Source organism: Trachurus trachurus (assembly GCF_905171665.1).
Source record: "Trachurus trachurus genome assembly, chromosome: 19".
Classification (NCBI taxonomy): Eukaryota; Metazoa; Chordata; class Actinopteri; order Carangiformes; family Carangidae; genus Trachurus; species Trachurus trachurus.
The window spans coordinates 11,399,841-11,423,313 of NC_139913.1; the positions used below are offsets into that span (position 1 = coordinate 11,399,841).

Here is a 23,473-nt window from a genome sequence, read left to right on the forward strand (position 1 = left end):
TGAATTTTATTGATTCAAATTAACTAAATATATCGTCTGCAAATATGTTTACGCCCAGGCAAAACCCAGTGTAGATGTAACGGTACAAATTATAAAAAAACAAAAAACAACAGTTTCAGTTTTACATTTCCTGTCTTGTCAAGAAGTGCAGATGTACAGTTAGTTATTCTTGGTGCTACAGGACTGACTAACCTCCGGGACGTGATTTAAAAGCAGGAAAGCACTAATCACCCCATAAAAAAACAAATGGGCGTTGTGTATTTACAGAGGAAAAAAAAGAAAAATAAAGACTCTCGGTCCCCGGGGAGTGTTTTTATGACAAAAAAAAAAAAAAAAAAAAATCAAACATTGTGTTTCCTGAGACTGATACTGTGTGTTTATACTGTATGTTGTGTATCTGCGCAACAGCAATCCTTGACATGTGGACACATACACACACCACAGAGATGGAAAAGGACAAGGGGGGGGGGAGGGAAGGAGGGAAAGTGAGGGAGGGGGAGGGAGGGGGGTATTGCACAAGGAGACACAAGCCGGACACGAAAAAACAAACAAAAAAACAAAACAAAAAAAAGGCAAGCAGGAGGGAAATAACAGAGCTGTGCAGGCGTTAGCTGTTAGCTGTCCCTCTGAGCTGGTGAAGGTGAAGTGGGTGAGAGCGGTGGGAGTGGGGATGCTGCAGCTGACTGGCTGACTGGCCTAGCTGGGTTTATCACCTCAGTCTGTGGCGGTGGCGGTGGTGTTACAGAGAGAAATTACAAGATACATGCATTTCTTTTTTTTTCTCCTTTCTTTCCGCTCTACTACCACGCACGCAAAGTGTTTTCATCGTCATGCATCTGTGGGATGATGGGAAAAAAAGGTTCAACACCTCGGTAAGACGACGACGTCACACAGGCTGGAGGCCGGGCGGGCGGGCGGGCATGCTTGTCATTGACCACTTAAAAAAAAAATCTACCTCTAGGGAAATCCCCGACTGCATCAGTGCTAATACCTTCTTTCTTTCTTTTTTTTTTTTGCATGTTTTTGTTATTTGTGAGTTTTTGAGGAGGTTTTTTTTTTTGTTGTTGTTGCAGCTAAGCTCGCCTGCCGACACTTAGGACGACACAGACAACACAGAGAGAGGAGATAGAGCTGTCAAAATGCCTGGTGGGGTGAGAAGTCGACAGCCTTGGCTTTACCTCGGGGCCGACTGGGCAGCGTCTGACATCCTGGGGCCGGAGAGAGAGTGGCGGGGGATAGTGGAGGGGGGGGAGGGGGGGGAGGCGAGAGAAGGAGTGTAGGAAGAGGTCATGAGCGAGGGAGAGGAGTGTTAGGGCAGAGGAAGGAAGGAAGGAGGGAAGGAAGGGAGGGAGGAATTGCCAGAGAAAACAGGGGTGTGGGAGTGCGTAGGAGCGAGAGGAAAAGAGAAAGAGAGAGAGAGAGAAAACAGCGGGAGGGTGAAAGAGAAAGAGAGGTGATGGTGGTGGTGGTGGAGGAGGAGGAGAAGTGAGAAAAGGAACACAAAAAAAAGCAGCAGTGAGAAGCGAAGATAAGTGCCTCAGCAAAAAAATAGAAGAGATAAATAAATAAAAGAAATAATATTAATAATAATAATAATAATAATAATAAAAAAAGGAAACACAGATACCAAAAAGAAACATCGCAAGCGCTAATAACAACCTGTTTCTGAGCAACCGCACAGGATGTGATTGAGAGAGAAACAGGGAGATATCATGAGCGATAGAGACAAACAGAGACGTGACAGAGAGAGAGAGAGAGAGAGAGAGAGAGAGAGAGAGAGAGAGAGAGAGAGAGAGAGAGAGAGAGAGAGAGAGAGAGAGAGAGAGAGAGAGAGCAGAAAACAACACAGCAGCAGCGGCAGCAACAGTAGTACAATAAAAAGAAACACATCAGAGCCAGAAATAGCTGAGGAGAAGCAGCGCGGCGTGGCAGTGTGGCAGTGTGGTGGTGGTGGTGGAGGAGGGGGGCGAAGGGGGGGCGGATGACATACAGTAGGCTACAGTAGTAGGAAGTGGTTTCAGCAACATGGAGACACGATCCATGGCTTTTACTGCAGGGAGGGAGAGGGAGGGAGGGAGATGCTCTGAAAGCGCTTCCATAATGATGACGGAGCAGGAGGAGAAAAAACGACATCATGAGGGTGGAGGGGCGTCTCCGTCCTCGGCCCCCTCCCTCCCTCCCTCCCTCTCTCTCTCCCTCCCTCCCTCCATTCATAAGCATGCAGCTCATGCTTCCACTCCTATGCGTGACATTTCCATCCCAAAAAAAAAAAGAAAAATCTCAAAAAATTTTGTATCTCAGGCAAAAAAAACAAAAAACAACCTTTCATGATGTTGCCACAGGACAAACGGTGCTGCGCTCTACAGGAAGGAGAGAGAGAGAAAGAGGGAGAGAGAGGGAGAGAGCTCCTCTTCAGGCTGTCCTCCTGCTCTTACCTATCTTGGCTCCTTTCTTGAGCAGGGCGACCACCACCGACGTGTTCCTGCAGCCCACCGCCCGGTCGAGGGGACGCATCCCGCTGTAGTCTACGTGCTCTATCATGGCCCCGTGGTCGACCAAGAACTGGACCTGGATGGACGGACGGACGGAGAGAGAGAACGTGGTGAGAAGAGATGAAGATGAAGAAGAAGATGTGTATCTATACACCGTATAAGAGTCCAGACTGTGAGTGTGTGAGTTATATTTCTCATCTGCTCCAGACTCCAGTGAGAGTTTCCTCTTCGTTACATAAAAGAAGAATGAACATTTCAACTAAACTGACTCAGACGTTGCAGCACTGACGAAACAAGAGTCACTTAACACCCAAATCTGAGAACAGCAGATACTATACAACAAAAGATGTAATACAGAAGTCTAAAAAAAAAAAAAAGAAAAGCAAGTATTTACAACTGAAAAGCTGAAGACAGAGACCGGGGCAGGTTTAATTTTCAATAGGCCGATGCTAATGCTGTCATTTCCTGAATAGAAAAAGAAAAGCGTCTGCCTGTAAAAGTCACTTCACTGGCAAAACTATCAAATATATCCATATAATAATAATAATAATAATAATAATATTAATAAAAGTGATGACGATAGGGAATGGAAACAGTATCTTTTGTCAAAATCAGTGACAGGTGGATGAACAGATGAACAACACACAACAATAAAAAAAGGAAATGATCACTGCTCCTCTGCTGACATCATGAATGAAACACTAGATTAGTAATTTATTTTCAAGGCTGCAGTGATGAAAGATTTGTTTATTTGTTTATTTGTTTATTTGTTTATTAAGATCCCCATTAGCTGCAGCAAAGCCACAGCTATTCTTCCTGGGGTCCAACAGTATCAAATATACAGTTGAAAACACAAAACATAAACATTATAATAATAAAGATAACAGCTGACATTCAGCTTCTGGACCAATAACAAAACTTTTTTTTCTATTTTTGACTTTGAGGAACATTTTTGAGCAACATGTTCTTCTACAAAGCCAAAGTTTTACAAGCACAAGCTGCTGCTGCACAAGGACAAAATAAACTGAATGAAAATGGTAAAAATCACGAATCTAGAGAGAAACTGCTTTTCTCTAATAATCAGAATAAAACGTGAACACGGTTTTCAGTGCTGATCGCCAACAAACTATTGGAGGTTTGATCCCCGACTCACCACTTCAGAGTCGCCGTAGAAAGCCGCCAGGTCGAGGGGCGTGCGTCCGTTCTTGTCTGCGTGGTCGGTGGCGGCTCCACTCTCCACCAGGCAGCGGACGACGGGTAAATGGCCTTTGAGGCAGGCCCAGCTCAGAGCCGTCAGACCCTCCTTGTCCATCTGGGACAGGGAGGCTCCTGTGGAGACGGAGACGCAGAAAAGAGTCCGTTTGTGACCAGTGAACCGGCTGCAGCGGTGGTCTCCTTGTTTTTAAACCAACTCTTGATCCACTTTAATTCATCTTTAAAACCTGTTGCTTTTAATTTTAATTTTCTTTATAGATAAACGAGGCAGGTACATCGCTATTAACTTATGGAGATATTCTGTATTCAATCTTCTCTAAAATTAGACACTTGGGAAAACCCTCCTGTTTATGCATTCATTCATTCAAGCTTGTGTTTACAATGTTGTAAATTGCAATTTTGGTTTAAGTTTCTGCCCATTAGGCAAATGAATAATTAAATTTACTTGAACTACTAAGTTTGTTTCTAAAATCAAAAACAGTTTTTTCACCTTGAGCTAGTAGAAACTCCACAGTTCCCAGGTGTCCCTCCGAGGCGGCCATCATCAGAGGGGTCCGGCCCTGCTTGTCGGCCAGGTTGACGTCTGCTCCGTGTGTGAGGAGGAGGTCCACGATCTGAAATGAAACAGAAGAGTCATTTCCTTGTTTTGTGGTTTTTGATTGACACTTTTATCAAAGCATGTTGTTGTTAATCTAAACCGGGTGGACGACTCACCTGCCAGTGTCCCTGTCGGACGGCGCTGAACAGCGGGACGATGCCGCGTCTGTTGGGCTGGGCCACGGCTGCACCCTGCTCCAGCAACAGACGACAAACCTCCAGCTTCCCCCGACCTGAGGCCGCAGTCAGAGCTGGACACACACACACACACACACACATACACAATTAGTACATATGTAGAAAGCAGGGTTACTCTGGGTTTTAAATTGAAATGATATATTTCAGGGAAGTGAAGTCTCTCCGAGTCCTCATCCCTGGAGTCTAATGTCTAATCTAATGTGATTTCTAAACCATGATAATAGATTTTTAGTGGAATGATACAAGAAGCATTTACATATCATCCTTTTTTTAGATTAATACAGCCACGCATAGCAACTTTTTCTCTGAAAGCAGCATTTTTTGACGCCATATGAAAAACGTAGCATTGAAAACTGAAACACAGTGTTATAAACAGATTTTCAGGTTTTTTAGGTGTATTACTTGCTTTTACTATCTTATCTTACCAACGATTGATTTGCACAATATTGCGATTTATCCCATTCCTTGAACTCAAAATGCACTGGTGCATGCCTGTTGTTGTGTCCTCCTGCTGTTTTTAGTCAAATTTCCCTCTATGGGACGTAAACCTTATCCTATCTCTTATACCAGTAACCTTTTTACATCAAGGACTCCTAAATTTACACAAATAGACCATGGACCCCCATTGGACCAAATTTTGAAGCAAACACCAGAAATTACACCAATATTTGTTCTGAGACTGAAAAACGTTACTGTTTTAGTCAATTTACAGGGCCAATGGCGTGAAGTTTTGGAAATAAGTTTTTGGAAATATTGTAGAGAAATTTCAGGAAAAAAGTGGCAAAAGAAGAAAGTGGTAAAAAATTCTTTAGAAAAAGTCTAAAAAATAATTCTAGAAAAAATTGGTAAGATTGCTTAAAAAAGAAAGAGAGAAAATTCTAGAAAAAAGTTTTTAAAAAAAATATAGAAAAAAGTGGTAGAATTGATCAAAAAAAGATTTTTTTTTAATTCTAGAAAAACTGGTAAAATTTCTAAAAAATAATAATAATAAAAGAAAGAGGTAAAAAATTCTCAAAAAAAAAAATCTAGAAAAAAGTGGTACAATTTCAAGAAAAAGTTAAACCCTCTGAGAACCATTGTCTTATACAACAAGAGTCCAGATTCGAGTTCATGATCTACAATGCCCCATTATTTTTCCTCTCTGCTATTTTATACATTGTTATGATAGAAATATTAATATTAATTGCAGTTGCTTTGAAGCAGATCCAGAAGAGAAGAGAAGAGAAGAGAAGAGAAGAGAAGAGAAGAGAAGAGAAGAGAAGAGAAGAGAAGAGAAGAGAAGAGAAGAGAAGAGAAGAAGATACCCATGGGGCTTTGGGAGCAGAGGCCTTGGAGAAGACATCTTCTGGAATATAATGACTATAATTGGAATAATTAAAGAAGCCGGGTGAAGCGACGTCTTGTGATCAGAGCGGCGGCAGCCTGGGAGTCTGACCTGTGGTCAGTCTGCTGCAGGATCACATCTGCTGTGTGTGCCTGCCTTCATGCTGCCGATGCAAAGAGTCAGACTCATTTATTTCATTTTGAGGTCGCCCTATCCTGTAACACTCGGATTAGAAATCATCCTCAAGAATAGCTGTCATCCTCCTCCTCCTCCTCCTCCTCCTCATCCTTTACAAACAACGAGAGCACAGCTGAGTGAGAGACTGTGAGCAGCAGCCTCTCCAGCAGGGGAATAATGCTCGCAATGAGGTTTCATAGCTTTAGGTTACAATGATACATTACATTTCTCAACACCCTGCCACAGCGCAATCAGACTAGTCATTTCTAAAGCACCCTGGAGCACACTCATCCTCCCCCCTCCCCCCCCTCTCCTCCCTCCTCCCCCTGTGTGAGCCCAGCCCAGTCTCTGCTCCAATGACACCACTACTGCACTACCGCCATCAGCATCTGACGCAGCAGCAGCAGCAGCAGACACACACACACACTCACTTACACTCACACACTCACACAAGAACGATCTCTCACATCCGCACTGCAGCGCTCAGCCTCGCAGTGTCACACAGAAAAAAGGCCGTTTACCACAACAACAACAACAACACATCACATCACACGCCCTAAAAAACAAAACCGGAATGTGTCACATTTTGTCCACGCGTCATCTCTCCCCGCTGCATGAACTATGAGACATTCACAATCTGTCTGTCTGTCGGTGTTGAATTCAGGCCGTTATTGGTGTGATGTCTAGGCTACGAGGAATAGGAAGTACTCCCACCTGTCTCCCCCCACAGGGTGTCAAAGTTATTGATCTGAGCCCTCTCCACCTCCTCCTCATCTTTCTCTGGCAGGTCCAGCAGGTAGGACACGATCTGATGGGGAACAAGATTCAACATGACACCGATTAATTGTCCAGATTGAGAGATTAAACACAAACAAATGATACCAAAAAAAAAAAAAAAAAGGCTGACAATGAAGATTAGAAACGATGCTGACGGTCGATCATTTGCTAAAAGTAATACTTATTATTATCAGAGGCCGATGAGAAGGAGTTACACATGTTATAATTCATACACGGTTCATATCTTCTTACTTTATTTAACTACTTTCTCCTCCCTCCTCCCTTCACCCTCTCAAATCAGACCAGTAAAACTTTATTGCTGTGTAAAGAGATCCGTGACATTTCCAAAGTGCTTCCTCTCTCCATCTCAAGTTATTTCACATCTGCTTCTCCATCTGATTTTGTTTCTCTTGGCTCTCTGGACAGAATTATCATCAAACATTAACACTTTATTGCTGCCGTCTGATTTTCTCTTGGATCTCACTGGATTTTTTACATTTACTCATTTGGCAGCAGCACTGTTAGCTGTGCTATGAAGTTGTATTTCTGTGAATGAGTCCACATTTTTACTTTACTTTACACACGGGTGATGCAACACTAATGGTTTCACTGATCTACAGGTGGTGATAACATTAAAACAGACATACTGACGCCTCACACATGTTTTATGAATAATGAAACACATACAAATCATTTTGTCAGAGCTGGAGGGTAAACTAACTGTGCGTTCTGCCAACACTGAATGTAAACTCCACAGGGCGCATGTGGTGCATAAAAATGTGGTGCATAAAAAGCTACAAAATGTTGCAATGGTGAGTAAAATTAGCATTTTATTGTTATTATCTTTAAACTGTCAATCAAAATCTGGCAAAATCTACTTCAATGTATGTCTACATGCTTCAAACACAACAAACGACTACAAATTCAAGAATATGGAGGGAATTTGGATGGAAAAACCTAGTAACCTGTTATATCATTACACCTAAACGGAAGATGATGCTTCTGATGAAGCAAACCATACACACATCTTCTGGGAGTGTCATTAACTTAACTCGTTCTGGGAAAGTGTGACATTCTGGGATATGTAATACCCAGGGAATGTAAAGTTATGTATCCTGGAAGTTTGAAAAGTTATATTCCAGAAAAAAGATAGATATAGTGAACGATACCAATGGATTGACTGATTTAGATTTATGCACTTTGTTTTTGATAATGGATGCCAGTATCCATGACTGTTATTCTTTTTGTTTTTTGTTTCTTACTTAACACACCTATCCTAATTTTCTATCCAATTCTGTGATAGAAATATGTATCTCTTTGTTTAAATGTAAAACAACAACCGTGGAAGTCCCCTGAAGAAAATGATCAATAAAGTTATAAAAATAACCCATAAGAGTTCATGATGTTACCACAGCCTCGTACCTCTGTGTATCCCATGCTGGCTGCGGCGATCAGCGCCTGCTGGACGGCGTGGCTCTTGGTGAGAGCCGCCTGTTGTTGCGTCTGAGGCGACTGCTGCTGCGGCCCCATGCTCCAGTCGCACTGGATCAGGTACTTCACCACCTCCATGTGGCCCCTCAGCGCCGCGTGGACCAGAGCGCACTGCCCGTTCTTATCCAAGTGGTCCACCTGTGAACGGGATGTCGGCTTCGATCAGAAAACACAGATAAACACTAATTGGGAGTTATCACTTTTTTTTATTTTTTTTGTTTTCCAGACCTTTGCTCTCCTGCGGCAAAGCGCGGTGACGATGGCCATGTGTCCCCCGGCGGCGGCGTAGCCCAACGGCGTGAGGCCGCTTTCGGACGGGGCGTCCACGGAGGCGCCGTACTCGAGCAGCAGCGCCACCATGTCCATGTAGCCCAAGTGGGAGTGGACGCACAGGACGGGGGCGTTGTTCAGCACCTCCGTACGGTAGTTCACATTGGCGCCGCCCAGCATCAGTAGCCGGCTCACCTGGGACACGCACAGGAAAGGAAAGGAATTAAGAATCAGGAAGCACAGAGTTAGTAGTCTACGTAGTAAAAAAAAGCTTCAAATATTGAGCGGCAGGAGAGAGAGGGAGACGTCTGTGATGCATATTTCACGAGTTACTCCTGATTCGGTGCACAGAACATGTTGAAATATTCCTTCTGTATGACTCTCTGCCATGTTAGCGCCTGTACCTTGATGTTGGGAGTGTAGAGGTTTCGGAGTGAAGAAAGTGCAGCTGAAAGGCCCTCTGTGCTGTAGGATACCCACAGGCCCTGCAAGATAGATGAGGAAACCCCGACTTTCTTGCTGAGACCCTTGAACAAAGAGAGAGAGAAGGAGAGTGTGAATATTCATTACTCTGGTGCCAGACCACAGCTGTGAGTGTGTGTGTGTGTAGACTTATAGGTAGAGCCATATAATCGTATACCTTGAAGATATGTGCTTTGAGGATGTGGTGGCCCAGCTCAATAGTCTGCTGTCTGTTCAGCTTGTTCTCCAGCCGAGAAAACCAGAAGGCCAGTAGGGTGTGTCCGCTCCTGCAGAGATGACAAACACACAGTCCTTCAAAATACCTGAGCCTGACTCATCAGGTTATTACGCCGCATTATCGTCGCCGGCACAGTCGGTGCAATCAAATTGGTTTTTAATTACAGAACATGGAATAAAATGTTCAACAACTCTTCCACTGAAGGACAAATATAATGGGACGTGCGGCTAATAGAAAGAACGAGAGAGAGGATTCATGCATGGCTTTATCTCTGCATGTTACACATTGCAGCTGCACAGATGTCTCATTTTTAAATGGTGCTAAACACGGATACTTCTCCATCCTGCACTTTCACAAGTTTGGTATTTTCATCCATGTTTATAGGACAAATGTTCTGCACTTTTTAGATGATTTTAGACGATTTCTAGACTTTTTTTTATGTTTTATGTACCCAACTGTCTTATTATTTATCTATGTTTGTTTCACAGTCATATGTCTTAAGTGTAAATCTCTTGCAGTTGTTTTCCCATGTAGATTTTACTGCAAATGGCAAGTAAATGACTCTGACTCTGATTTCTGTGATGAGTAGTAACTTAGACATGGATTTAGGCAACCTGCACTTTAACTCTCCATTTCATAACATACTGTATACATGTAGTATACTGTCCAAAAAAAAAAGTCACCACTTGGATTTAACTAAGCTAATAGGTCAGAGCCTCCCATTGGATAATTACTGCATGGATGATAATGTTCAGTCTCATTTCTTAAACAACCATGTCTGAAGACCCATCCTGTGGTTGTGGAAAAGATGTTAATCTGTTTCAGAAAGGTCAAATTATTGGCATCAAGCAAATAAAACATCTAAGGAGATGAAACTACTGAAATTGTTTTAAGAACTGTCCAACGCATTATTAAAAACTGGAAGGAGAGTGGGGAGCCATCATCTTCCAGGAAGAAACGTGGTCCAATGTGACGAGAGTCCAGACCTTTACGCCATTAAGAGTCTTTGATAAATTAATTCAAATCTGGACGGAAATAAATGTTGTGACATTGCAGAAGCTTATTGAAACGATGCCACAGCAAATGCGTTTTGTAATCAAAGCTAAAGGCGGTCCAACAAAACGTTAGAGTGTTAGTGTATGTTTTCATAAAAAGCATAAGAACTTCTTCTTGGTGCTGCAGAAAACGACCAGCGCTCTCACCTCGGGTCGCAGAGAAACTTGGTCTTTTCTCCCTCCTCCCTCCAGATCAACCACTCCCTGAAGGAGGGGTGGACGAACATCCTGGTGCCGTCCCTCCTCTTCACCAGGAACACGGACAGGTTGTCCACGCGCTGCTGGAAATCCTCCCAGTCCAGTGTTCCCTGCAGCCACACACACACACACACACCGTCTCGTTATTTATTGGATTAAAGTGTGAGTGTGATTCTCACTGAGAAAAAAAACTTCTTCTATCTGAAATTCAACATCTAAATTCAATTTAATATTCGCTGATCTATTTTTCATGCAAATGAAAAAAACAAGATTCTCTCCCAGACTCTTAAATCCACTGAAAGCTTCAATCTCAAGTATTTAACATTAAGCATTCATGACTAAACACGCAACAAAGCTCATCTCTGAACTCTTTCACACTCACAAAATAAGACAAACAGTCTGATCTCAGCTGTGTGGGTGAGGACTGATCAGATTTGATGGACAGTAACAGAGTCACCTCTCAAAACCAGTGAGAAAAGCAAGAACCACACAATAAAGCACATATGTTTGTGCTGGTAAACAACTATAACTGTGTTCATGAAGCATTTACAAAAAGAGACGGTTAAACGGTTAAAAAAAAAGTTTCAGGACTTTAACTTTAACATTTTGATTCAATTATGACTCATTGACTTTAGCTCATTGATGGAATAAAAGCACAGATTAGCATGAGATTACTACACACGTAACTAAAACCCTTCTTTAAACCCATATTTCATACATATTAATACTCTTGCTCTTTAAATGTTGTACTTTGGAAATTGACTCTGACAGCGACCGGATCACAAGGATCATGTTTTAATACTTTAATTCCTTTAAAGAGCTCCAGATACCAACCTTTTAACAATCCACTGCTCCACCTGTGGGAAAACTAAGAGCTGCTATTGAAAAGCTCAGTGTAACTACAACATGTTACATAAAATATATACAGGACATATTGATTAGAGCTGTTCTGGTCTTCTTTTTAAAAAAAGTAGAAATATCCCAGGTACAGTGTACACTTTAGAAACATTAAGAATATACAGTATCTGTACCTTTAAAACAGTCTGGCAATGTAAGTCCTTTTTTGTTGTATCTTTTGTGTCTATAAGGGCACTACATGGCTAGCATTTGTATTATTTAGCCACATCATATTGTACCCATACCTACTTTTGTTCATTACACTGATGCTGCCCATGTTTTGTGCAAAAAACATGAAAAATAAAGTAAAAAAAAAAACCTTTAATTCACAGGCTGCTAATTACGTGATAATGTCAAGAAATAGCCAAGAAATAACAATTAATTGCGTAGTAATGTCAAGAAACAGCCTAGAACTAACAGTTAATTTCATAGAAATGTCACATTTTTCATAAAAGCAAAAGATTACACATGCTTTTCATGCTTTGAATTTTTTGGGAAAGGCCAGAATTGTTCTCTATTGACCGTTATTTCTGGGCTACACAATCAATCATTATGTCTTGGCAAAATTTCTCAAGATTACTATGAAATTGGCCGATATTTCTAGGCTATTTCAAGACATTATGACGCAATTACTTGTTATTTCTTGGCTATTTCTTAACATTATCACGTAATTAGCGGCCTGTAAATTAAAGGGTTACTGAAATATGTGATTTAAATAATTTATTACACTGCCAGACTGTTTTAAAGGTACAGATACTGTATATTCTTAATGTTTCTGAAGTGTACACTGTACCTTGGATATTTTTACTTTTTTTTTTTAAAGAAGACCAGAACAGCTCTAATCAATATCCAGTATCCAGTCCAGTATATATCTTATGTAACGTGTTGTAGTTATACAGAACTTTTCAATAGCAGCTCTTAGTTTTCCCACAGGTGGAGCAGTGGATGGTTAAAAGGTTCGTATCTGGAGCTCTTTTTTCCCAAATGTCTAAAAATCTAAAATGCTCATTTTGTTCTTTGCACTTGAGCTTCATCACCTGCAGCGAGCCGGCGTTGATGGCCTGGTAAATCTGCTCGTCGTTGAGCGGGTGCAGCGAGGCCACGGCCACGTTGAGCAGGGGAAGCGCCCGCTCGAACGACGACTGCGTGGGGAAGCGCATGTTGCACTGCAGCAGGTAAACCTCAGCCAGGTTGACTGGAACCACCTGCAGACGAGAGAGAGACAGAGAGGCCTGATGAATCGCAACACTGATTTTCCTTTCGGATCGTCTCCACAGGACCATGAATAATGGATCGTGTTTGTGGAGCAACGTCTTCAACTATTCCACATGGTTTTTCTCCGAGAGAGAGAGAAGAGAAGGAATGTGAATTTATTAGTTGTCATTTTTTATGGAGCCTGCGAGCACTTCTGAATACATGAAATTAAATGAATCTGGGGGTGTGAGATAAAGTATTTCATTATGATACACACACTAAAACAATTCAACAACATTATTTAATCAAGAAGATGTTTGATTCTGTCAAAAAAGTAGATTTTTTTATTTTTATTAAATCAAACTGTACTTTTACGCAAAGCAGGGTCAGTGTGCAGGTTAGTAGAAGAAATGAACAACAAGCTGCTGTGGATTCACTGTGAGCTACTGAACAGATTTATAGACGTTTTTTCAAGATGAATTTAGATAATAAATGTGAGATGTCTGTGTGTTAAAGGGTAGTTCAACATTTTGGCAAATTCTCCTATCACCATAATATATAGCGTGGTGAATGTGCAGGTCACAACTTGTCCACCAGAGCGTTTTTGGAGTTGTTGGATTGTGTATTTGATGAGTTTGATGAGGGACAGGGGACCTGTACCATTCACCTCCGTTGTGTTCACTGAGCAGCTCACGTCTCTGCCCCGCAGATCTCAACACAACATGCACTGATAATTAAAGGTGATGAACCTACTGCTATGACTATAGGGATTATGGTGATAGGAGAATTTGCCAAAATGTTGAACTATCCCTTTAGGATTTGACTTTTGAGATAAGACTTAAATTATGCAAAGTGAAGCAAGCTGGATCTGTAGGGCTCCTTCCCTGAGGAAGTCATAGTTTGGAAACCTTTAATGAACGACCTCGAGCAGCGGCGGCGACCTCACCTTATAGCTGGAGCTTTTGAGGACAAGGTAGCCCTTCTCGATGAGGTCAAAGGTGAGTTTGAGGTACAGATAGGAGCCCTGACTCAGGGCCTTGAGGTGGGCGCTGAGCTTGCCGAAGGTGGTGTTGTCCATCTTGCCGTTGAGCGAGATGTTGTTCTGGATCTCCGGGCTGCTGTGGATGCGGTGCAGGATGTAGCCCTGCAGGTCCTGGTCGATGGCGTCGTTCTCCTCCAGGCTGTCCAGGGAGATGCGGTGGAACGGCAGCGCGTTGGTGATCTCCTGAAATGGTTTTGACAGTGAGGCCACATCGATGATACTGTTGACAACATCTTGCTTTAAGAAAACAGCTGATATACAGGTCAAAAATAAAGTAGGCCAACGACTTAACACCTCATGAATGAAAGATAAAGTGTGAGGAGACAAATATAGCAGAGGCAGAACCAATACAATTCAGGTTTCATTCATATCTATTCATAACCTCTGCATAATGCGCAGAGAGGAAAAAATGAAAAGGTCAGAGACAAAGAGGATCCAGACAAATCTAATATCGTCACTTAGTTGCCTCCAGTTGATAATGTTGGAGTAAAACTATGGAGGTCTGTAGCGTACTCACATGTAACGTGGTTCTGACTGTGACCACCAGCTTGAGCCAGGGAGGGAACTTGTTGATGGTTTTGGTGAGGAAGGACACGATGGTGTCTCCGTAGTCCGGCTTGTGAAACTCGGCCTCGTTCAAACCGTCGATGAGGATGATGAGGTCCTCCTCCGAGTTGATCTTCCGCTCTGGAAAAAAAACACGACGAAGAAGAGCAGAGTTTAAGAGGAGATCTATACAGGTGAGGCGACGAGCCGTGATGAAAAACTCTTAAGAACCTGAGGCTTCAAGGTTCGTTCTTGACCTTATCAATAGCAGATTAACCAAATAACCAAAACCTCAGAACAGGAGCAAGATCCAATTAACTCTCAATCACGTCCAATGACCTTCCTCCACCACATGGCAGCTGTTCATTCATTTGTGAGCTTTTCTTAACTAGTTTCAAAACAAATAGATATTATTGTCACACCTGCCTTTTCTATTTAATAAAAAACACTTTTAAATTTCACTATATATCACAAAAATGCATCATCACACATTTTGTTTTCATCTCCATTTCAGTTTTCAGGTCTGGTTTAATAAGTCAGGAGGCTTAAAGGAAATCCAGCTCCAGCACCGAGGCTGAGAGCTTGAACTTTAATCTTGATTATATTGATAGCGCTGTGCACAGGAGGCAAATAATATCACGCACCGAGGGCTCAAGAGTCAAGGTATAAATTGGAGATCGAGGTCCGAACAGGCATCAATTATAAACTGCCGAAAGCAGAGTGTGAACGGTGAAGTAAATAAACTTCAATAGATTGCTACAAATTCCCTGATTATCATGGAGAATGAGCGTCGATCTGTTCAAACCGACAGGAGGCAGAATCACCTGGAGCTACAGACAACTGCAGTTTTTTAACTCTGCTCATCTGTAGATTATTTAATTTGTATAGATCATTTTATCAGTATCTATGGAAAAGATAAACACGCTATGCTGCTATATCCATCCACCCTTTACTGATTTATAAATGCATGATGGGAAAGCTCCTATTTAAATATTCACATCCTTTCCTCATGTAAAAGCACCTATACCACAGTAGTGTGAAACTATTCTATTAAGAGTGAAAATGAAATGAACCCAGTGACTGACTGACAACATATTACATTATTAATACAGATGCATCGAGGTGGAGATGCTTTTAATAACAGCTTTATTTACAGTCAGCTAGTTTCATCTGTTGAGTGACGGGATAAAACCGGTGGGATGAGGGAAGTTGATACAGCAGATACAGTTTTTCTCAATTGCTAAAACACTAAAACCTATTGTCTGAGCCAAATGCTCAGTGCCCTGAACCCATGTATTGAATTGGTCTCCCTTTTGTCAGAACCGTAAGCACTTTTCACTGAGTTAGACACAACTTGCAAACATATTCTCACCCACTAAAACACATGTTGCACTGTGATGCACTTGCATTGCAGAATGGTATAAGCACAGGTAGCAAAAGTGAAACCCGATCAAAGCACAGGAGTCTAAACTTAAACACAGTAACTCAAAACTGATCACACTTGTGGCTAATGATGTGAAGAAACCAGTATAAGCCGGTTCAGGGAGCCCTGGTTGTTGAAGTTTCACTGTGGATAGAAACAATCAGAGGCAGAGTACAGTAAGTAAGTCCTGTGTCCTGACTGAATTTTTTATTTTTTTACTACAAGTGCTAAACAGGGATTTTGTTTTGTTTTGCAAAATTCATTTTCCTATTGTGAATGTAAAGATTATTTCTACAGCTTTATGATCTGATCACTGTGTTTTCCTTTTTTCTATATATGTGTGTAATGACTGTTCAGTGGTGTTTTTCATTTTGATTGACTCAGGGTCTGATCTGTTTGATCTGTTTTGAGACAATAGTTTGGTTTTGCAGGGAGAGTCAGAGGTTTTGTGAATGTAGTTTGAAAATTGGGTTTCATGTTTACAGTTACGAGAAAAGGAGGGAAGGTTTCAAGAAATGTGTCTTAGCAATTCAGAAAAACTGTAATAATAATACTTGAGTTTGAATCATTTCTACATTTTTGTGTCCGTAGGTCTGACACAAAAGATCACAAAAGATTTCAATTAAAACTTAACACCATTTTATATTCTGATGTGATTTTAGGTCAAATATCAGTGTGTATGTAACTGGTAACTTCAGCTGTTAGATATATGTAGTGGATTATGTCACACTGTACTGTACTGCAGTGGAGTGTGGGTATAAAATAACAGAAAATGGAAATACTCAAGCAAAGTAGCTTCCAAACTGAACTTAAGTGCAGCGCTTGACTGGATGTACTTTATTTACACTCCACCGCTGAAGAGTTAACGCCGCTTTCCCACCTTTGTAAAGTGCATCCAGGGGCTCCAGGACGCCCCTCCTGAAGGAGGCCAGCGGGTCCTGGACGCAGGAGCGCAGACTCAGGATGCTCTGCAGGTGCGGCTCCCTCAGCAGCTGCTCCCTGTAGGCCACGAGGTGCGGCGAGCGGCACAGCAGGGCCGCCACGTTGTGCACAAACTCCGGCACCAGGCAGGTGTAGGCGTTATCTGCCTGGCAGTAGTGGTACGCCACCACCTGGGGGCGACAGAGAGTTGGGAGAGGGTTTTTGCAGCCTGTGTGTCAGTGGGAGACAGATGAGTGTTTTCCCCACTCCCTCTTCCTGGTAATCCCAACCTTGACCAACCTTTGGGTACGGCGCAACAAAAAGAAAAAAAAAAACGATTGAAGATCAGTGTCAAGGAGCTCTGGGGGGGGGGGGGGGGGGGGGGTCCGATGACACAATTTCAGAAATAACCCTTTTTTTCACGGCTCTACCGGTGCACAGACCGTTTTCCCAGCGTCTGCTACGGCTACAACTCATTTGAGATTGAGTCAACTTCATGGTGGATGATTGCAGTATAATGAAACATAATACTTCTCGTTTCGCTGTACGGGTTTTAGCCATTAATAATTCATGGTTTCCGCCTGCCAACAGAGACTGATTCGGAGTCAGCAGCTCATGTGTGTGTGTGAGATGACTGTGCCACGAAGGAGTCAAGTGTTAAACTGTCACATTTCACAGCTGTGGACTTGAAACATGTTCAAATGAATGATTAAGTGAACGACTGAATGAGTAGAAACGTTATCTCAGGGAAGGACGCGTGACGTCAGGAAATCGTGGAGCGTTAGTGGATTTTTTTTTTCTCCAACAGGTCGGGCAGCAGGTGCGACCGGGCGCTTCTGGGGACGGACAGATCACAAAGGGTTTGAATTTTCCGAGGCGGTGGCAGCGATCAGAGGCCAGTGAGAGAAAGAGAGAGAGAGAAAAAAAAGACTAATCAAAATGAAATGCTAATTTTTGGTCACAATGGAATAAAAGGGCTTTAAAACAAAAGGGGTGAAAAAGGGAGTGAGCTCAATTATTAATGCACAGAGTTAACAAGATCTAATAGCTTGGCTGGGAAATGGCTTTCTGCAGGTATAAATATTTCATAAGGCTCCCTGGCAAAGTTGTTTTTTCTTTTTTAAACACATCTGCATAATGCATCAGGCTGGGACTGGGGATGCAGATGGCTGAGCAGCAGGGGGGGGGGCACGGAGGTGCAACAGCAGACAGGAAAGGAAAGGAAGAAGAAGAAGAAAAAAAGAGCGGGAAAAAGAGCCTGGTCTCACACATGGTATAGGTGCACAGGAGCAGGCCGCTTACAGGAAGTTTAATGCCTGGTGTTATTAAAGGGATAGTTCAACAGTTTGGCAAATTGGCCCATTGCCATAATCTCTATAGTCATAGCAGTAGGTTTGTTACCTTTAATTGTAAAGGTAAATACAGAGACTGCTTGCTGAAAAACTGTACCTGAAGGCAACGTTCATCAGCGGTTTTGCATGAATTTACCTCTAAAACAACTCTGTCTGGTATCGTTCCGTTATTATCTCATAGCGTGGTGAATGTGCAGGTCACAACTTGTCCACCAGAGTGTTTTGGAGTTGTTGGATTGTGTATTTGAAGAGTTTGATGAGGGAAACCAATAAATCCTATTAGCCTCCGTAGTGTAGCTCTAAGCAGCTCGTGGTCCTGTCTGCCGTTCTACAAATAGCTTAAACCAACAAATAAAGGTAACAAACCTACTGCTATGACTATAGCGATTATGGCAATGGGCCAATTTGCCAAAATGTTGAACTATCCCTTTAAGAAAAAAAATGACATTACTAAAAAAGGTAAAAACAAAGTCACAGCTTATCTCCACTTGTTTTGAAGTTTGCCACCTACAGAGCAGGAAGCCATGTCCGAGGCGTGTAAAAACCATATCGTATCTGGCAGAACCTGCAGCCTGCTGCTCCTATTGTGGAGAGCCGTTTTCAAAAGAGCGTATCATTGGCTGTCTTGCCACCTCTGTCGCCAGTGAGTGAAAAAATTAAGACATAAAAAAGAATTAAATTAAATTATCTTGCACTTTTTCAATTAGCGGCAGGCGGAGGCGCGGGAATTTCACGCTGAACCTTGAACACAGCTGAATTAAATGCTAAATGCTAATAAGTTGACCATTGCGGTGATGCAACTGTGTTTTTCTTTGATGAGGAGAAGAAAAGAAAAACTGACAATGCTGTAGTATGCAAATGAGGCCCTTGACACAATATTTGCCAAATGGATATATCGTTTTTTTTCTCATTTCCCAAAGCTGTGAGAGGAAACGGGAGGAAATGGAGGTGTGTATGGGGAGGCAGAAACGTTCCTAAGTGGCTTGGGATTGTGCACTTATCGTCTCGTGAAATAGGGCAATTAAATGGGAGCTGGAGATTTTATATTAAAATCACTACAAGCACTCTTATTTTAGGAGTAAATGGCTGAAAAATAGATCATTTGCATTCGTGAAAAGTAAGAAATGGGAGGGGGGGGGGGGGGGAGCCAGAGAGGCACCAATCCACCATGAGAGAGTCTGGAAGTGTTTAGAGACGAACGCTCCACCCGGTTTCCTCTGTGTATGTGGTACCTGAGAGGCCAGCCTCCTCATGGCTTCTTCCTGACGCCGCCTCATCTCTGGGGTCCCGGGACAGCTGCCTCCTCCCAGGGTGCCGTGCGTGGGCTGGGGCTGGGTGAGAGGAAGCCCCTCTCCATCTGGACACAAACACACACACTTAGTTATTCCCAGCACAAACCACCTTGGAGATGGTTATGCAGAGATGTGGTGGAGGTCTGTACGTTTGGGCGAGGCCTGCGGGCTGTCGGAGGCGATCTGTCTCATGCGGGTGCCGTGGCAGCTGAGCGCCACCAGGCGGGAGATGATGGCGGTCTTGCCGAAGCCGATGTTCCCGACCACCACCACGCCGCGGTTGGTGCCGGAGTTGGGGCTGTTGAGGTGGCCGTCGATCTCCTGGAAGAGCCACTCGCGGCCTGTGAACACCGAGTCCATGGTGATGCTGGGCACCTCGAACAGCAGAGGTTTGAGAGCGATGTCTTGAGGGCGATAGGGCGCAAAACGCACTGCAGGGTCGGAAAAACACAGAGGACTGATGAATGACAGTTACAGCAAACAGAAACATTAAGATTCTTCTATTCATGTTTTGCATTAACTCTCTCTTTTCCTCCCCTGGAAACTGAATTACGGTAAATAAAGATACTAACATGCTAATAATGCTAATGATAGAGGAGAGGAGAGGAGGATAGAAGAGAAGAGAAGAGGAGAGGAGAGGAGAGGAGAGGAGAGGAGAGGAGAGGAGAGGAGAGGAGAGGAGAGGAGAGGAGGATAGAAGAGAAGAGAAGAGGAAAGGATAAGAGAGGAGGATAGAAGAGGAGAGAAGAGAGGAGGATAGAAGAGGAGAGAAGAGAGGAGAGGAGAGGAAAGGATAATAGAGGAGAGGATAATAGAGGAGAGGAGAGGAGAGGAGGATAGAAGAGAAGAGGAAAGGATAAGAGAGGAGGATAGAAGAGGAGAGAAGAGAGGAGAGGAGAGGAAAGGATAATAGAGGAGAGGAGAGGAGAGGAGAGGAGAGGAGAGGAGAGGAGAGGAGAGGAGGATAATTGCTGAATTAAATAAAGATACTAACATGCTAATAATACTAATGATGGGTCAAATAAACAGGATGTATGCAGTTACATTAACACCCACATACTGTGTTTGTGCATAAACAACAAATTCACCAGTGACTTGATCTTTTTACACATTTAAATACAAAAAAATGTTTATAATAATATTGATATATGAGGTTCATCTAACCTGTATCTACATCCAATGAAGCATAAACAGTGATATTTATGTGATTTACATTGAACTTATTAAATAAAGGAGAAACAATAAGTTAAAAGTTTTGTCCATCTTTAAAGAGGAAACTATTTTTTACAGTGCAAACTTATGATCCATCCTTTTCTTCATATTGATTGCAAACACAACAAATACAGATTAAATGTGTCTTTTTATGTGTTGTGGAAAGTCAAAGGATGCGAGTGCTTTAAGAGCCGCTGCCGACTGTTGGTTTTTACTCACTAGGGGGAGTCATTAAACTCAAGTCCTCCAGAGGTTGGGCATCTTTTCAGCAGAACATATGGACCATTAAAGACTAATGAGGCTAAAATGAATCTGGTATGAACTTCTGAAGCTGTGTGATAAATTCAGTGTAAAATTTAGTCTGCTGCTTCTGGGTGTCATCTCCTGGGCCTCGTCTTTTTAAACTGATCTGAGCTTTTGAGACAGAGAGAGAGAGAGAGACAGCACACTCTCCTCTGCTTGCTGTGTCGTTTCTTTAAACGTTACGGCAGCATCTGGTGATTAGAGTGCAAGTTAAGTCCGTGAATAATCTAAATGCTGTTTGTGCGTGTGTGTGTGTGTGTGTGTGTGTGTGTGTGTGTGCGTGTGGCACTCGGCTGGACTGCTTTGACTTGTAAAAGCGCCGGCCAGCGAGCAGGGCGACAGACAGCGAGCAGAGCGTGCCGCCGCTGCCTGATGCAACAAATGAAAATTAAAGTAACTTACGTGACTGGGATTGCCAGGCATGGGTGTTATTAGCGGAAGCTGAGACAAAAAGCAAAAGCAAAAGAAAGAAAGACAGAGAGAGAGAGAGAGAAAGAAAGTGAAGACAGAAACAGAGTAATGAGAGAAGGGAGGGAGGGGGAGAGAGAGAGAAAAGGCAGTGAGGACAGGAATGGCAGCAGTGTGTCACAGCTCAGGGCAAGGTGCAGCTCAATGAAGAGGAAAAAAAACAACAACCAAAAAAAAAAAAAACATACAGAAGAGGAAGCAGCAGCAGGAGCATCATCACATCATCACATCATCACATCATGATGTCAGAAATAAAAGAGGGGGAACCACCAAGACCGGGGTCGATTACTAATTGAAATCCTTTGAATTACTCTCCGCATAGTCCTCCTCCGCCGATGTCTGCAGGGGGGAAGGCCGGGGAAGGTTTCACACTTTTGGGAGAATCTAATTGGTTCCATTGCGCCGGGTGAGATCAATCAATCCCCATAAAAGTAATTGAATCCAGTAGTAATTCGACCCTGGGATGGGGCGACTCCGACCTCAACTCACACACAGCTTATTGTGAGTGTGTGTGTGTGTGTGTGTGTGTGTGTGTGTGTGTGTGTGTATCACAGTGCTGCTAAGGTTACCACATCTTCAACATAAAGTAATATATCTACCTCAGTACAAGACAAGAAAAAGACTGATTTGTTATTACACAGGAGCTCAATGGGATTTTCAACCCACCGACACCAGACCGTCTTTTTTTTTTCCGGCTCCTTCGCTCAGGTCGAGCTTGATCAGATTTCTTTGCAGAGAGAGAACGGGGGCGGAGGCGGGGGGGGGCTGCTGGTGGTCAGATGATCGCCGGCGCAGAGGTTCATTTCACACTCTGCAGCATACCAGCAATGAGCACACACACTGTGAGGCAGAGCTGTATCACACATTAGACTGGTTGGGATAAGTGCAACATTTTTTTTTTTTTTTTTTTTTAATGTGTCGGCAGATATTTCTCCACCGTGTGCAGATACAGATACAGTCGAGTATAAATATATCAGATAGCAGGCAAGGCGGCTGAGCGTTGCATTAGAGCTGTATGTCTGTCTGTGTGTGTAAATTACCACCGGCGTTCTGCTGATTTAAAGCGCGGCTACATCACGTAATGAGCTGGTATTGCTCTTAATATTTTTTCCTCCACCACACATCATTCCCAAAAGTGCAAGCGTGACTCTTTTTTTTCCAGGAAATGCTAATTATAATCGCAGGACGAAAGTGGATCATACGACGCTTATACAATCAGCGAAAAGTACAAACAGATACACCTGAAAGTGGGTGAGAGGCTGCGTTCAAGCACACACACACACACAGAGAGAGAGAGAGAGAGCCAGCTCTGCAGTTTGCTGCACTGAGCTCTGAGCCAGCTGCAGCCCAGTGTAATAAAAGACATTTCATCCATATTCCCCAGTCAGATTATTTTAGTGCTAACTCAACAAACACACACACACACACACATATACAAACACACACATGAACACGCAAAGTCAGAGAGAGGAGGAGAGAGAGAGAGAGGCCGACTGCTGCTGTTTTGTCTATAATTTACAAACTGATGTAATATTCTTGCAGTTGGGTGTCATATAGTGAAAGAATGGACCTGATGCAACTCTGGTGACGAGGACGGCAAAAAAAAAAGAAAAAAGGCAAAAAAAAAAAAAAACTACAGGCCACAGAAGTAAAGAGGATCAACACCCCAGAGCTACGGTGGCCCTGAGGTGCAAATCACAACAGCAAATCAGAAAACACAACAACAAAAGAGAAAACACAACACAAAAAGAGAAAACACACTGACAAATTGTTGTTGTGTTTAGTAATTTGTCATTGTGTTTTCACGTTTTGTGTTGTGTTTTCTGATTTGCTGTTGTGTTTTCTCTTTTGCTGTTGAGTTTTCTCTTTTTGTGTTGTGTTTTCTCTTTTTGCTGTTGTGATTTGCACCTCAGGGCCACCGTACAGAGCTGCTCCTTTTCTTTTTTTTTTAAAGTGGTGCTAATTCAATTATCACGGGGAGTGAGTGAGTGAATGAGTGAACGCCAAAGCCTCTCCTCTCCTGTCCACATGATGGACTCGCTCAACACACAGACACACACACACACACAGACACACATACACAACCTCGCACTATCGGGCACCATCCTCCAAATGGTAGAAAAACGGTTCCACCTCTTGCGAGCTAAGTCGTGCATCCACTACTGCTCCACTGTGTCAGGTATTCCAGGAAAACATGGCAGCCATGTTGTGAACGGGGGCTGAGGGAGTTGTTTCCAGGATGGTGAGAGCAAAATGTGTGTGTGTGTGTGTGTGTGAGGGATGGATGGCAGTTGCTCATAATCCTGCCCATAACACTCCCCCTCAGGCG

General features: G+C 42.9%; 1 protein-coding gene across 1 annotated transcript in view; it reads right to left on the reverse strand.

Annotated features, from left to right (window-relative positions):
* Window positions 1-23,473, reverse strand: part of tanc2b (tetratricopeptide repeat, ankyrin repeat and coiled-coil containing 2b) — a gene marked incomplete at its 5' end in the record, with an annotated part of 85,473 nt that overhangs the window by 7,661 nt on the left and 54,339 nt on the right. Inside the window, 16 exons of the mRNA XM_083994196.1 lie at window positions 2,436-2,568; window positions 3,646-3,821; window positions 4,198-4,321; window positions 4,422-4,555; window positions 6,718-6,811; window positions 8,203-8,409; window positions 8,500-8,736; window positions 8,946-9,068; window positions 9,182-9,290; window positions 10,444-10,604; window positions 12,429-12,596; window positions 13,532-13,810; window positions 14,145-14,314; window positions 16,477-16,708; window positions 19,102-19,226; window positions 19,311-19,592. Of these exons, the coding sequence (XP_083850322.1) occupies window positions 2,436-2,568; window positions 3,646-3,821; window positions 4,198-4,321; window positions 4,422-4,555; window positions 6,718-6,811; window positions 8,203-8,409; window positions 8,500-8,736; window positions 8,946-9,068; window positions 9,182-9,290; window positions 10,444-10,604; window positions 12,429-12,596; window positions 13,532-13,810; window positions 14,145-14,314; window positions 16,477-16,708; window positions 19,102-19,226; window positions 19,311-19,592 (2,754 nt within the window). The remainder of the gene's footprint in view (window positions 1-2,435; window positions 2,569-3,645; window positions 3,822-4,197; window positions 4,322-4,421; window positions 4,556-6,717; window positions 6,812-8,202; window positions 8,410-8,499; window positions 8,737-8,945; window positions 9,069-9,181; window positions 9,291-10,443; window positions 10,605-12,428; window positions 12,597-13,531; window positions 13,811-14,144; window positions 14,315-16,476; window positions 16,709-19,101; window positions 19,227-19,310; window positions 19,593-23,473) is intronic.